This window comes from Carcharhinus amblyrhynchos, chromosome 10, assembly GCF_965287045.1.
Source record: "Carcharhinus amblyrhynchos chromosome 10, sCarAmb.v2.hapA, whole genome shotgun sequence".
In the NCBI taxonomy this organism is placed as follows: domain Eukaryota; kingdom Metazoa; phylum Chordata; class Chondrichthyes; order Carcharhiniformes; family Carcharhinidae; genus Carcharhinus; species Carcharhinus amblyrhynchos.
In genome coordinates, this window is record NC_137333.1 from 321,658 (window position 1) to 337,952 (window position 16,295).

At 51.4% G+C, this 16,295-nt stretch overlaps 1 protein-coding gene across 1 annotated transcript; it reads right to left on the reverse strand.

The window, feature by feature from the left end:
- Window positions 1-12,361: 12,361 nt before the first annotated feature.
- ing1 (inhibitor of growth family, member 1) lies at window positions 12,362-16,035 on the reverse strand. Its single transcript, XM_080198034.1, has 2 exons — window positions 15,795-16,035; window positions 12,362-13,594 (listed from the first exon to the last, which is right to left on the reverse strand). The coding sequence occupies exons 1-2, from the start codon at window positions 15,928-15,930 to the stop codon at window positions 12,900-12,902; spliced, it is 831 nt and encodes a 276-aa protein (XP_080054160.1). The 5' UTR covers window positions 15,931-16,035; the 3' UTR covers window positions 12,362-12,899.
- Between the last annotated feature and the right edge of the window lie 260 nt (window positions 16,036-16,295).

Genomic DNA, 16,295 nt, shown 5'->3' on the forward strand with positions numbered 1-16,295 from the left:
AATGGGGGTGCAGGGAGAATGGGGGTGCAGCGGGAATAGGGGTGCAGGGAGAATGGGGGTGCAGGGGGAATAGGGGTGCAGGGAGAATGGGGGTGCAGGGGAATAGGGGTGCAGGGGGAATGGGGGAGCAGGGAGAATGGGGGTGCAGGGGGAATAGGGGTGCAGGGGGAATGAGGGTGCAGGGAGAATGGGGGTGCAGGGAGAATGGGCTGCAGGGGAATAGGGGTGCAGGGGGAATGGGGGTGCAGGGAGAATGGGGGTGCAGGGAGAATGGGGGTGGCGGAGAGAATGGGGGTGCAGGGGGAATGGGGGTGCAAGGAGAATGGGGGTGCTGGGAGAATGGGGGTGCTGGGAGAATGGGGGTGCAGGGGGAATAGGGGTGCAGGGAGAATGGGGGTGCAGGGGGAAATGGGGGTGCAGGGAGAATGGGGGGTGCAGGGGGAATAGGGGTGCAGGGAGAATGGGGGTGCAGGGAGAATGGGGGTGCAGGGGGAATAGGGGTGCAGGGAGAATGGGGGTGCAGGGGGAATGGGGGTGCAGGGAGAATAGGGGTGCAGGGAGAATGGGGGTGCAGGGGGAATGGGGGTGCAGGGAGAATGGGGGTGCAGGGCGAATAGGGGTGCAGGGAGAATGAGGGTGTAGGGCGAATGGGGGTGCGGAGAGAATGAGGGTGCAGGGCGAATGGGGGTGCAGGGAGAATGGGGGTGCAGCGGGAATAGGGGTGCAGGGAGAATGGGGGTGCAGGGAGAATGGGGGTGCAGGGAGAATGGGGGTGCAGGGGGAAAAGGGGTGCAGGGGGAATGAGGGTGCAGGGAGAATGGGGGTGCAGGGAGAATGGGGGTGCAGGGAGAATGGGGGTGCAGGGGGAATAGGGGTGCAGGGGGAATGGGGGTGCAGGGAGAATGGGGGTGCGGAGAGAATGGGGGTGCAGGGAGAATGGGGGTGCTGGGAGAATGGGGGTGCAGGGAGAATGGGGGTGCAGAGAGAATGAGGGTGCAGGGAGAATGGGGGTGCAATGGGGGTGCAGGGAGAATGGGGTGCAGGGAGAATGGGGGTGCAGGGGGAATAGGGGTGCAGGGCGAATGGGGGTGCAGGGAGAATGGGGGTGCAGGGAGAATGAGGGTGCAGGGAGAATGGGGGTGCAGGGAGAATGGGGTGCAGGGGGAATAGGGGTGCAGGGGGAATAGGGGTGCAGGGAGAATGGGGGTGCAGGGAGAATGGGGGTGCAGAGAGAATGAGGGTGCAGGGAGAATGGGGGTGCAGGGAGAATGGGGGTGCAGGGAGAATCGGGGTGCGGGGGAATGTTTCCCCTCCTGGGGGAGTCCAGGAGCAGAGGGCAGAGTCTCAGAATAAAGGGACACCAATTAAGGAATTTCTTCTCTCAGAGTGTTGTGAGTCTTTGGAACTCCTCGTCACAGAGAGCTGGGGGGGCAGCAGAGTCCTCGTGTATATTTAAGGCTGAGATAGATTTTTGATCAGTAAGGGAATCAAGGATGACGGGGAAAGGCCAGGAAAATGGACATGGGGAATGTCGATCAGTCACGATTCTGTTAAATGGCGGAGCAAGATCGAGGGGCCGAATGGCCTACTCCTGTTCCTATTTCTTCTGACGTTAAAATTTTTTTTGGAATTTGATTTATTATTGTCACGTATTGGGGAATAGGGGTGCAGGGGGAATGGGGGTGCAGGGAGAATGGGGGTGCAGGGGGAATGGGGGTGCAGGGGGAATGGGGTGCAGGGAGAATGGGGGTGCGGGAGAATGGGGGTGTGGGGGAATAGGGCTGTGGGGGGAATGGGGTTGTGGGGGGAAAGGGGGTGCAGGGAGAATGGGGGTGCAGGGAGAATGGGGGTGCAGAGAGAATGGGGGTGCGGGGGGAATGGGGGTGTGGGGGGAATGGGGGTGTGGGGGGAATGGGGGCGCAGGGAGAATGGGGGTGCAGGGAGAATGGGGGTGCGGGAGAATGGGGGTGTGGGGGAATAGGGCTGTGGGGGGAATGGGGTTGTGGGGGAAAGGGGGTGCAGGGAGAATGGGGGTGCAGGGAGAATGGGGGTGCAGAGAGAATGGGGGTGCGGGGGGAATGGGGGTGTGGGGGGAATGGGGGTGTGGGGGGAATGGGGGCGCAGGGAGAATGGGGGTGCAGGGAGAATGGGGGTGCAGGGCGAATGGGGGTGCAAGGAGAATGGGGGTGTGGGGGGAATGGGGGTGTGGGGGGAATGAAGGTGTAGGGCGATTGGGGGTGCAGGGAGAATGGGGGTGCAGGGGGAATGGGGGTGCAGGGAGAATGGGGGTGCAGGGAGAATGGGGGTGCAGGGGAATGGGGGTGCAGGGGGAATAGGGGTGCAGGGGGAATAGGGGTGCAGGGAGAATGGGGGTGCAGGGGGAATAGGGGTGCAGGGAGAATGGGGGTGCAAGGGGAATGGGGGTGCAGGGAGAATGGGGGTACAGGGGGAATAGGGGTGCAGGGAGAATGGGGGTGCAGGGAGAATGGGGGTGCAGGGGGAATAGGGGTTCAGGGAGAATGGGGGTGCAGGGGGAATGGGGGTGCAGGGAGAATGGGGGTGCAGGGAGAATGGGGGTGCAGGGAGAATGGGGGTGCAGGGGGAATAGGGGTGCAGGGAGAATGGGGGTGCAGGGGGAATGGGGGTGCAGGGAGAATAGGGGTGCAGGGAGAATGGGGGTGCAGGGGGAATGGGGGTGCAGGGAGAATGGGGGTGCAGGGCGAATAGGGGTGCAGGGAGAATGAGGGTGTAGGGCGAATGGGGGTGCGGAGAGAATGAGGGTGCAGGGCGAATGGGGGTGCAGGGAGAATGGGGGTGCAGCGGGAATACGGGTGCAGGGAGAATGGGGGTGCAGGGGGAATAGGGGTGCAGGGAGAATGGGGGTGCAGGGGGAATAGGGGTGCAGGGGGAATGGGGGTGCAGGGGGAATGGGGGTGCAGGGAGAATGGGGGTGCAGGGGGAATGAGGGTGCAGGGAGAATGGGGGTGCAGGGAGAATGGGCTGCAGGGGGAATAGGGGTGCAGGGGGAATGGGGGTGCAGGGAGAATGGGGGTGCAGGGAGAATGGGGGTGCGGAGAGAATGGGGGTGCAGGGGGAATGGGGGTGCAGGGAGAATGGGGGTGCTGGGAGAATGGGGGTGCAGGGGGAATAGGGGTGCAGGGAGAATGGGGGTGCAGGGGAAATGGGGTTGCAGGGAGAATGGGGGTGCAGGGGGAATAGGGGTGCAGGGAGAATAGGGGTGCAGGGAGAATGGGGGTGCAGGGGGAATGGGGGTGCAGGGAGAATGGGGGTGCAGGGCGAATAGGGGTGCAGGGAGAATGAGGGTGTAGGGCGAATGGGGGTGCGGAGAGAATGAGGGTGCAGGGCGAATGGGGGTGCAGGGAGAATGGGGGTGCAGCGGGAATAGGGGTGCAGGGAGAATGGGGGTGCAGGGAGAATGGGGGTGCAGGGGGAATAGGGGTGCAGGGGGAATGAGGGTGCAGGGAGAATGGGGGTGCAGGGAGAATGGGGGTGCAGGGGGAATAGGGGTGCAGGGGGAATGGGGGTGCAGGGAGAATGGGGGTGTAGGGCGAATGGGGGTGCGGAGAGAATGAGGGTGCAGGGCGAATGGGGGTGCAGGGAGAATGGGGGTGTAGGGCGAATGGGGGTGCGGAGAGAATGAGGGTGCAGGGCGAATGGGGGTGCAGGGAGAATGGGGGTGCAGCGGGAATACGGGTGCAGGGAGAATGGGGGTGCAGGGGGAATAGGGGTGCAGGGAGAATGGGGGTGCAGGGGGAATAGGGGTGCAGGGGGAATGGGGGTGCAGGGGGAATGGGGGTGCAGGGAGAATGGGGGTGCAGGGGGAATGAGGGTGCAGGGAGAATGGGGGTGCAGGGAGAATGGGCTGCAGGGGGAATAGGGGTGCAGGGGGAATGGGGGTGCAGGGAGAATGGGGGTGCAGGGAGAATGGGGGTGCGGAGAGAATGGGGGTGCAGGGGGAATGGGGGTGCAGGGAGAATGGGGGTGCTGGGAGAATGGGGGTGCAGGGGGAATAGGGGTGCAGGGAGAATGGGGGTGCAGGGGAAATGGGGTTGCAGGGAGAATGGGGGTGCAGGGGGAATAGGGGTGCAGGGAGAATAGGGGTGCAGGGAGAATGGGGGTGCAGGGGGAATGGGGGTGCAGGGAGAATGGGGGTGCAGGGCGAATAGGGGTGCAGGGAGAATGAGGGTGTAGGGCGAATGGGGGTGCGGAGAGAATGAGGGTGCAGGGCGAATGGGGGTGCAGGGAGAATGGGGGTGCAGCGGGAATAGGGGTGCAGGGAGAATGGGGGTGCAGGGAGAATGGGGGTGCAGGGGGAATAGGGGTGCAGGGGGAATGAGGGTGCAGGGAGAATGGGGGTGCAGGGAGAATGGGGGTGCAGGGGGAATAGGGGTGCAGGGGGAATGGGGGTGCAGGGAGAATGGGGGTGCAGGGAGAATGGGGGTGCAGGGAGAATGGGGGTGCGGAGAGAATGGGGGTGCAGGGGGAATGGGGGTGCAGGGAGAATGGGGGTGCTGGGAGAATGGGGGTGCAGGGAGAATGGGGGTGCAGAGAGAATGAGGGTGCAGGGAGAATGGGGGTGCAGGGAGAATGGGGGTGCAGGGAGAATGGGGGTGCAGGGAGAATGGGGGTGCAGGGGGAATGGGGGTGCAGGGAGAATGGGGGTGCAGGGAGAATGAGGGTGCAGGGAGAATGGGGGTGCAGGGAGAATGGGGGTGCAGGGGGAATAGGGGTGCAGGGGGAATAGGGGTGCAGGGAGAATGGGGGTGCAGGGAGAATGGGGGTGCAGAGAGAATGAGGGTGCAGGGAGAATGGGGGTGCAGGGAGAATGGGGGTGCAGGGAGAATGGAGGTGCGGGGGAATGTTTCCCCTCCTGGGGGAGTCCAGGTGCAGAGGGCAGAGTCTCAGAATAAAGGGACACCAATTAAGGAATTTCTTCTCTCAGAGTGTTGTGAGTCTTTGGAACTCCTCGTCACAGAGAGCTGGGGGGGCAGCAGAGTCCTCGTGTATATTTAAGGCTGAGATAGATTTTTGATCAGTAAGGGAATCAAGGATGACGGGGAAAGGCCAGGAAAATGGACATGGGGAATGTCGATCAGTCACGATTCTGTTAAATGGCGGAGCAAGATCGAGGGGCCGAATGGCCTACTCCTGTTCCTATTTCTTCTGATGTTAAAATTTTTTTTGGAATTTGATTTATTATTGTCACGTATTGGGGTACAGTGAAAAGTATTATTTCTTGCGCACTATACAAAGCATACCCTTCATAGGGAGTGCAGAATGTAGTGTTACAGTTATAGCAAGGATGTGTGTGTTTAAAGCCTTATAACCCTCCCTCCTTACAACAGCCCGTTGTGTGAGTACAGTTCAGCAGCTTTGAGAGATTAGTGGAATTTGTCTCCGCAGTTACAGTGACAAAGGACAACGTCTCATTGGCTGCTGTAGTTTCTCATCAATATGGAATGATGACTGATTCAGTAAGGTGTCGCAGTGTTAGCGTTGTAACTCACTTCACAGAGTGAACACATACAGAGGGCATCGCTGACCTTCTTGCAGATCATGGCCTGCTCAATCATGACGCTGGAAGGTGCACGTGTGAATGCAGGGCTCATCGTCACTGAGAGGTTAGACATTCATAGAACACTACAGCGCAGGACAGGCCCTTCAGCCCTCGATGTTGCACTGACCTGTGAAACCAATCTAAAGCCCATCTAACTTACACTATTCCAATATCATCCATATGTTTATCCAATGACCATTTGAATGCCCTTAAAGTTGGCAAGTCCACTACTGTTACAGGCAGGACATTCCGCACCCTTACTACTCTCTGAGTAAAGAACCTACCTCTGACATCTGTCCTATATCTATCACCCCTCAAGTTAAAGCTATGTCCCTTGTGTTAGCCATCTCCATCCGAGGAAAAAGGCTCTCACTGTCCACCCTATCTAATCCTCTGATCATCTTACACACCTCTATTAAGTCATCTCTTAACCTTCTTCTGTCTAACGAAAACAGCCTCAAGTTCCTCAGCCTTTCCTCATAAGACCTTCCCACCATACCAGGCAACATCCTGGTAAACCTCCTCTGCACCCTTTCCAATGCTTCCACATCCTTCCTATAATGTGGCGACCAGAACTGTACACAATATTCCAAGTGCGGCCGCACCAGAATTTTGTACAGCTGCAACATGACCTCATGGCTCCTAAACTCAATCCCGCTACCAATAAAAGCTAACACACCGTACGCCTTCTTAACAACCCTATCAACCTGGGTGCAACTTTCAGGGACCTATGCACGTGGACACCAAGATCTCTCTGCTTGTCCACACTACCAAGTAACTTACCATTAGCCCAGTACTCTCTATTCCTGGAACTCCTTCCAAAGTGAATCACTTCACACTTTTCTGCATTAAACACCATTTGCCACTGCTCAGCCCAGCTCTGTAGTTTATCTATGTCCCTCTGTAACCTGCAACATCCTTCTGCACTGTCCACAACTCCAATGACTTTAGTGTCATCCGCAAATTTACTAACCCAGCCTTCTACACCCTCATCCAGGTCATTTATAAAAATGACAAACAGCAGTGGCCCCAAAATAGATCCTTGCGGTACACCACTAGCAACTGAACTCCAGGATGAACATTTCCCATCAACCACCACCCTCTGTCTTCTTACAGCTAGCCAATTTCTGATTCAAACCACAAAACCACCCTCAATCCCAAGCCTCTGTATCTTCTGAAATAGCTTACTGTGGGGAACCTTATCAAACGCTTTACTGAAATCCATATACATCACATCAACTGCTTTACCCTTATCCACCTCTTTGGTCACTTTCTCAAAGAACTCAATAAGTTTTGTGAGGCACAACCTACCCTTCACAAAACCATGTTGACTATCCCTAATCAAATTATTCCTTTCTAGATGATTATGAATCCTATCTCTTATAATCCTTTCCAAAACTTTGCCCACAACAGAAGTAAGGCTCACTGATCTAATTACCAGGGTTATCTCTACTACCCTTCTTAAACAAGGGGACAACATTTGCTATCCTCCAGTCTTCTGGCACTATTCCTGTAGACAATGACAACCTAAAGATCAAAGCCAAAGGCTCTGCAATCTCCACTCTAGCCTCCCAGAGAATCCTAGGATAAATCTCATCTGGTCCAGGGGGCTTATCTATTTTCATACTTCCCAAAATTGCTAACACCTCCTTTATGAACCACAATCCCATCTAGTCTACTAGCCTGTATCTCAGTATTCTCCTCAACAACATTGTCCTTTTCCTTTGAATACTGACAAAAAATATTCATTTAGCATCTCTCCTATCACTTTAGACTCCATGCACAACTTCCCATAACTGTCTTTGACTGGCCCTAATCTTACCCTAGTCATTCTTTTGTTCTTGACATACCTATAGAAAGCTTTAAGGTTTTCCTTGATCCTACCTGCCAAAGACTTCCCATGTCCCCTCCTGGTTCCTCTTAGCTCTCTCTTTAGGTCCTTCCTGGCTAACTAGTAACTACCAAGCACCCTAACTGTGCCTTCACGTCTCATTCTGAGATGAAATGAATGGCATTGAGGACTGGTAGAGATGTGGCCATGAGCCCTCATTTAATTTTACCCATCCTGAAACTTGTCAGCTACTGAAGTATCATGGCACATCTCCCACACTTACTTTCCTCCATGGCGACATCGAGATACTGATCCTCAGCAGCCCTGAGCTTCCTGGGCATAGAGCATAAGACCATAAGGCATAGGAGCTGAATGAGGCCACTCAGCCCATTGAGTTTGCTCCACTATTTAATTATGGCTGATATTTTTCTCATCCCCAATCCCCTGCCTTTTCCCTATAACCCCTGATCTCCTTATTAATCAAGAACCTATCTATCTCTGTCTTAAAGACACTCAATGACCTGGTCTCCACAGCCTTCTGCAGCAAAAATGTTCCACACATTCCCCACTCTCTGGCTGAAGAAATTCCTCCCCATCTCTGTTTTAAAGGATCGTCCCTTTAGCCTGAGTTTGTGCCCTCTGGTTCTAGTTTTTCCTACTAGTGGAAACATCCTCTCCACATCCACTCTATCCAGGGCCTCGCAGTATCCTGTAAGTTTCAATAAGATCCTCTTCATCCTGTTAAACTCCAACGAGTACAGACCCAGAGTCCTCAACTGTTCCCCATACGACAAGCTGTTCATTCCAGGGATCATTCTTGTGAATCTCCTCTGGACCCTTTCCAAGGCCTGGCACATCCTTCCTTAGATACAGGGCCCAAAACTGCTCTCAATTCTCCAAATGGGGTCTGACCCAGAGCCTTATCCAGCCTCAGAAGTCCATCCCTGCTCTTGTATTCTAGCCTTCTTGACATGAATGCTAACATTGCATTTGCCTTCCTAACTGCCGACTGAACCTGCACGTTAACCTTAACAGAATCTTGAACAATGGCTCCCAAGTCCCTTTGTGTTTTTGATGTCCTAAGCATTTTCCAATCTATTCTCCCTACACCTCTATTGTTCCTACCAAAGTGCATAACCTCACACTTCCTCACGTTGTATTCCATCTGCCACTTATTTGCCCATCTTCTAACCTGTCCAAGTCCTTCTGCAGCCCCCCTGCTTCCTCAATACTACCTGTCCCTCAACATACCCGGCATCCATATCTTCATCCTCCGATGAGCTCTCATCCTTCTCCAATTCAGTCTCCAGCAAGGACTCACCTCCTTGGTGCATTGTTGAGTTGTGAAGGACACAATGCGCTGTGATGACATGGAACCCCTATCCGGAATATATTGCAGAGAACCACCTGAACACTCCAAGCATCTGAAATGAATCTTCAGAATCCCTGCGATCTGCTCGATTTGGGGGGGGAGGGTGAGGAGGTGTGAGCAGCTCCTCAATCCTCAGGCACCTGGAAGTGACTCAGGGTGTAGGAATCATGATAACTCCCACTAGTTGTACGTTGATGGAATGGTCACCTTTATGGTTGATAAGAATTAGTGGCAGTTGCTACAAAGCCCTTAAAGCCAAATGGGGGAGCCTGAGATACTACAAAGCCACTGAATATCTGACTATGTTCACTGAGTTGGGCAGATAAGAAGCAAATGGAATTCAATCTGGAAAAGTGTGAGGTGGTATAAACAAAACAAGGGAACTCACAACAAATGGGATACTGAGAAGTGTTGAGGAACAGAGGGACCTTAGAGACTTTGTCCACAGATCCCAGAGGTATCAGGAAAGTTGAACAGGTGGTTAAGAAAACATATGGGATACTTTGCTTTATTAACTGAGGTACAGAACATAAGACTGATGGGACGGTAATTAGCCGGGTTGGATTTGTCCTGCTTTTTATGAGTCGAAGGGCCTGTACTGCACTGTAATATTTTATGTTCTGTGAATGTTGAACCTCTCAGTGACGATGAATCCTGCATTCATGCATGCACCTCCCAGCGTTACGATTGAGCAGGCCATGATCTGCAAGAAGGTCAGCGATGCCCTTTATACGTGTTCACTCTGTGAAATGAGTTACAATGCTAACACTGCAACAACTTTCCTGAAGCAGTCATCATTCCATATTGCTGGATAGATGCCAGTGTTGTAGCAGATCTGGAAGAGCTTGGCTAGGGGAGCGGTCAGTTCTGGAGTACAAGTTTTCAGTTCTATTGTTGGAATGTCAGAGGCCATAGTCTTTACTGTATCAATGAATTTTGGATGTTTCTTAATATCACGTGGAGTGAATCAAATTGACTGAAGACTGACATCTGTGATGTTGGGAAGCTCAGGAGGAAGCTGTGATGGATCATCCACTCAGTACTTCTGGCTGAAGATTGTTGTGAATATTTCAGCCTTATCTTTTGCGTTGATGCGCTGGGCTCCTCCTTCAGGGAATGGGATAATTTGAGGAGTCTCTTCCTCCGGTGAGTTTAACTGTCCACCAACATTCATGACTGGATGTGGTAAGGATGCAGAGCTTAGAGCTGATCTGTTAGTTGCAGGATTGCATAGCTGCTTACCTACATTGGTTATTTTGCATTTAGTCCAATATTGGAGCTTTGCTCAGCAGAGTATCTCAATTTTAGACATAGCCAGTGCTCTTCCTGGCAGGCTCTTGTACTCCTCATGACCGGGCCTGACAGTCCAGGACCAGCTTGCTCATCAGTGATAAATGAGTGATTTGCTGTCCGATGTATGCACAGTGCCATGGCTTTCCTCAACACTTCCTCCAAGAACTGTGCAACATTTATGAGGGTATAGAGGATTCTTCAGCTTGGGGGCAGAATCAGTGAGAGATCAAACGCTCTTCACATTAACATTGGAAAAAACAACTCTCATCTGTCATGATGAGACTTAATCATGTCCTCCCATAACCATTCAAAATACTCTGAAAACTTTTCAGGTTTTTTTCTCAGTAACTGAAATTTCAATGTCCAAAAGGAGGTTTTTCTTAAATTACAATAATATTAAATATATAACATTCAATTTTTTTTTCTAGTACCTATATTAAAATTTATAACAAAGGCATCAGTTTCTGGCAGAAGCCTGTGTTTGGATTTAGTGATTTTAACTTGTTATTAGGAATGGGAAGGGTTGTGAAGCGGGAGTCAAGCTGCTATCCCCAGGTTGCATTTACCCTCAGAGATACATCATCAAGAATCAATTTCCAAATTCAACTTTTACAAAGATCCCTTTGAAAATAACCAACAGGGACATTTACAAATGGGACCTCTCCACCATTGTTGTTGCACTCCAACAACCTGGTGCCGCTGAAATTCATCATTAATTACTCTATATTGCTGCACAGGACAAGGGCCTTGCTATATTCCAGATATATAATGTAAATTTCTTCACTCAGACAATTGTAAACCTTGGGAATTCTCTACCCCAAAGGGTGTGGATGCTCCATCACTGTGTATATTTAAGACTGGGATAGAAAGATGTTTGCTCTCTATATGGGGAAGGGGCAGGAAAGATCAGCCAAGATAGTATGAATGGCAGTGCAGGGACGATAGGCCGTGTGGCTAACTCCTGTTCCTATAGATAGTTAAAGAAAAGCAGCTATTTAAACATGGCAAAAGTGAGACATTACTTTGAGCTTGTCAAACCATGGCTTTTAACTGGGGTCAAACAGTTCACAAATTAGGCTCACATCGGCTGAGTGTAAATATGAGAAATTTACCTGAACAAATCCTGTCAGAAATAAGGAATATGAACAAGGCTTCTGAAAATCTGGGTCAGTCTGGCTGATTTACTGGAAGCCACTGGCTTGATGGATGAAGATTGCTCTGTCGTCTTTGCATAGTTGAACTTTCATAAAAGCTGTTTATACGATGCCAGATGTGGTCCTCGGGGATTAGAAGGCAGATCCTGGGTTAGATAAGAAACTCAAGAGAATTTACAGTGTTCTCAGGAACAGGAGCAGACCCATACACCAATGAGTGGAGTTCCACTGGACTTATTTTGGAGACTGTTCCACCTCAATTTTCTGGCAAGGCACAGGGGAGACTACTCACTGTCCCTGGATTTCAGAACACGCAAAAATCTGTGTTGGTGTCAGAATCCTTGAAGAGAATGAGATTAAAATATGATCTCTGACGTGAGTTAAAAGTACAGAAATGTAGTGTAATGCATGTGAGAGGGGATAACCCCAGGAATGCAGGACTTTGAATGAAATTTTGTTGAGAAGGAACGAAACAGGTGTTTTAGAGCCTGTCACAGCATTAACGTTGGGGGATATATTCTTTTCATGGATCAATTTTAAATTGTATTTCATTTATAACTGAATAGATGAGTGTATAATACAGGAGGAAGCAGTGAAGTAGAGTCAGTGAAAGTTTCATCAGCAGTCAAGCAAAGGAGCTAGAAAATGCATATCTGATTATATCACTGCCACTGGTGGGAGGGTGTCATTACAGCGTGACAGTCTACATAGCCAGTTTCCATTGTAAATGAAAAGGTGGGAATAATGTGAAATAAAAACATGAAACAAGGTAAGATTTTGAAGATAGGTCCTGGACAATTGATACAGATATTTCTGTACTATTACATTCCTGATATCTAATTGCATTTAGAAAAATGATTTTCCGACCCTGAGGCTTCCTCGGTTCGAAGAGGCAGACTCTCAGAGTCGAACCATCAATGGCTACACTCAAAGGAGCAGTAGTGAGCCACGGCAGATGGGGATCAGTAGGTGAGGTATGGGCTAAAGTAGCAGGTTTCTTTAGGGGGTGGAGTGGGGGTTGGAAATAAAGAGAACAATCTGTGTGGGGAAAACTGTGAATATGGACCCACCAGTTCCCAAAACAGTCACAGGATGACGTAGAAACCACACGCACAACTGCCAGATATTTCATTGTAGGTTTTTGTTTTATATATATATCACAGCTGTACAGTATTTATGTTCAACAAGTAACAATAAAATTATTTCTTACAATATGGCCTATGCAGATGAATCATACACTATACATGAAAAGCTCGCACCTGTACATTTATACATCTGAGAAACTAAAAAAAGGAGCATTTTCTGATAAATATTTCAATAAAACCACTTCTTCCAAATTGTTTTGTTTTGTTCTGGTGGGGATGAAAAGCTGATACTAAAAGAAAACGAACACTGACAGTTTGAGAATTTTCCCAGTTTGAGGTGTGTGTTATTTTTACAAAACAGAAACAGTCCATGCACTGGACAAGACTTAAAAACCAGGGCTCCTTTACCCCACCCCCCACCCCACCTCCCCCCTCACTACTTTGGAAAAAAAATAAAAGATAACTGGTGTCCAGAATTTGAAGGAATGGTTCCTTCAAATACACTCTCACCATTCTTTCACCTCTCAATAATAAATATACATTAATTTGTGTTGCTGTACAGATAACAGAAAGGCTGGTGCTGCAACTACCTGGTGTAGGCCCTTTCCTTTTTGGATTTTTCCAGTGCTTTGTCCATGGTTTTCTCATTCTCTCCCCTGCATTTGGGACAGTACCATTTGCCCTTGGGCTTGTGGTTCAAACTCACACAGGAGAAGTGGAACCACTCGATGGGGCACTCCTCATTGTCGCAGCCAATCATCTCACCGTAGGAGACCTGGTTACACAGGCAGTAAGTAGGCTCGTTGGGGTCAATGGGCAGGTCTGCCGGGGATGCTTCCCTCTCCGCCTTAGCTTTGGATCGCTTTTTCTTTTTGGAGGTCTTGGCTTTTTTCTCCTTTGGCATTCCGGCACTGGCCTCCTCATGGTCATGGTTGCTGGATGCATTCTCTCGGTTCTCATTGTTGCGCTGCCTCCTGGATCTTTTGGCGCTGGGTTTCTCTGTTGGTGTGGTGCCCTCGTTCCTGGACCTGTCCAGTGAGGACTTGTTGTTGGCATCATTGCTCTCTGCACAGTTTTCAAAGAGCTCCACATGGCTGTCCACCTGCCGGCTCCGGTTCTCCACCAGCTCCACCATCTGGTTAACAATCTGGATTTTCTCGTCACCTAGCTCCTGACTCCGGATCAGGGCCCGCTGGATATAATGGAGAATCCGCCGGCGTTGAACCACATCTGTCTCTCTCTTGTGCTTCTCGTAATATTCATCCAGCTCCTTCAGGATGTCTGGAGAGAGAAGCAAAGATTTGCATTTATATAGCATCCCTCACATCATTAGGAGACAGTAAAAACTTTACAGACAATTAAATATTTGTGAAGTGTAACCACTGCAATACAGGAAAAACAGCAGCTAATTTATATACAGCAAGATCCCACAAACAGCAATGTAATAATGATCAGATCATCTCTTTCACTGGTCAGTTGAGGTATAAATATTAGCCACAGGACAGCAGGGACAACTCACCCAGATCTTCTTTGAAAAACCGCCATGGGATCTTTAATATCCACCCAAGAGAGCAGATTGGACCATCTCATCTAAAAGACAGCACATCTGTAAATGTGACATTCCCTCAACGCTGACCCTCTGACAGTTTTGTGCGCCCTCAGCACTGACCCCAGTCCTCTGACAGTACAGTGCTCCCTCAGTACTGACCCTCCATCAGTGCTGGCTATGCTTGTAAATACTGTCTGCCTTAGGACAAAATATTTTCCAAAGTAGGAATGTGTAACTCTGTATCTCAACCAAATGTTTATTATTCACTTTAACTGTTTTCTACATTGTGCTGACATCAGATTTTGATTCAACGTAGACCTTTCATGCAAGGTACGTGGATTATTTACAAATATCCACAATTTGCAAACTAACTGGGGGCAAATTTTTTTAAATGGTTTTTTATGGTAAGGGGCAAGAGATTTGAAGGGGGTTTGAATCCAAAGGGCGATGGGAATTTGGAACTCACTGCCCTGAAAGTCTGGTAGAGGTGGGAATAGTGCAGCAGTTACGAAGCATTTAGATGAGCACTTGAAATTCTACAGTGTACACGGCTGTGGACCAAGCACTGAAAAGTGAGGTTAGAATAGATAGGCATTTGAATCATACAATCCTCACAGTGCAGAGGGAGGTCATTCAGCCCAGCAAGCCTGTACCGGCAACAATCCTATCCCCACATCACGTATTTAAGCTGCTAACTCCCCCTGACACTAAGGGGCAATTTAGCATGGCCGATGCACCCTAACCAGCACACCTTTCAGACTGTAGGACAGCACCTGGGGGAAACCCACGCAGACACGGGGAGAACACGCTGACTCCACACAGACAGTGATCCAAGCTGGGAATCAAACCCGGGTCCCTGGCAGTGTGAGGCAGTAGAGCTAACCACTGTGCGGCCCATTTGCTGACCAGCACAGACATGATGAGCTCAAGGGCCTGTTTCTGTGCTGTGATCCCACAGTCCAGCGCCCTGAGGCTTTCTTTCTCTGAGTATAGAAGTTTGCAGTGGGCACCCCTCTCCCTCTTTCTGCGCCAGGAGACAAACAGCAGCCCTCTACTCCCCACACAGCAGCTACAGCAGGCTCCGGGCCGGGCCTGGCCGGGCCTGAGGGGATACCAGCGCCTGCGGACTTCCCACCGCCCGGCCCGAGCCCAAAATGGAGGCGGCACCAGGAGAGGGCGGAGCTAGTACAGACACCGCCCATACCCAGACTGACAGCTCGTCCGGCCAATCAGCGTTTCAGGTTCCCGCCAGGCTCAGCCAGTCAACGAACGGAGCCACGCCCCTCTCCCGCGGTGATTGGCGGGAGCGGCGACCTATCAACGAGCGCGCCGGTGAATCCGGAAGCAGACATTGACCAATGGGAGTGGAGAAGGGGGACGGGCTATGGTAATGAGGGAACGGGGCGGTATAAATAGCAGCTCCGGCTCGGCCCCGCACACAGGGAGATGGAGCCTCCGCCGAAGCAGGGCACTCGGGGCCGGCCAGAGCGTACAGCCGTCCGGGCTGCAGACCCCTTCCCCGCACACATACCTACACAAACCCGACTCCCTACCCCTGGCACAGCCTGCCCTTACTCTCACTCTGCTCTCCCCCTTTGAGTAGGCTCAAAACTCGGGGTGGGGAAGAGGTTCGAGTCGCTGCCAGGCCGCCCGGGCAGGGACCCCCTCACCCAGCCCGGGTGAAGGGAGGGCGGAAGGAGAGGGGGAGTATTCCTGCCACTGTTTGCCCGTCCCGTACAGCCGCCCGCCGGGCCCCCTCCTTTATTCCGCTTTCTGTCAAAATGGCTGTGTTAGGAAAGCTCATCTTTTGTTCCGCCCCGGCACCGAGGGCGCGCTGCCCTCCCCCCGCACACACACACACACACACACACAGGGGGAACGGAGCCGGGGCGCTCACAGACAAGGGGGAAGGGTGGGTTATTAAATGTGTACCTTGGTATTTGGCATCGATTTCCCTCATCAGAGACACGTTCCTCTGGAGATCGAAAGGCAGGGACTCGATGGAATCCAGATAATCCTCCACATAGTTGACCAGGTGGATGTGCTCTCCGTTCGCAGGGCTCAGCATCTTGGCCCAGCTACATTTGTTATTACTTTGTGGCCGGGGGAGGAGGAGGGGAGGGGGGAGGTAGAGGCTGACTTTCTGCCGGGGTGTCTGACTGTTAGAGGCGGCGGGGGGTGGTGGGGGGGGAGGGAGAGGGAGGTGAGGGTCTGTCCAGCCGCGGAGCTCCCGCTCCACACGGATCGCTGCCGCTGTTATATTTTTCGGGGGCGGTTTTCAGAAAAAGAAAGAGCGATTATTTAAGAAAAACAAGCCGCCGCCGCAGCAGAGAGCCGAGGAGCTGCTGCTGTTGGGTGTGTGTGTGTGTGTGTGTGTGTGGGGCGGGGGGGGGGATGGATGGGGGAACCTCCTCCCGCTACCCCTCTGCCCGG

Coding starts and splice junctions, on each gene's coding strand:
- ing1 (XM_080198034.1), bottom strand. CDS start 15,930: ATGCTGAGCCCTGCGAACGGAGAGCACATCCACCTGGTCAACTATGTG. Junction 13,595..15,794: donor AATCGATGCCAAATACCAAG/GTACACATTTAA, acceptor TTCTCTCTCCAG/ACATCCTGAAGGAGCTGGAT.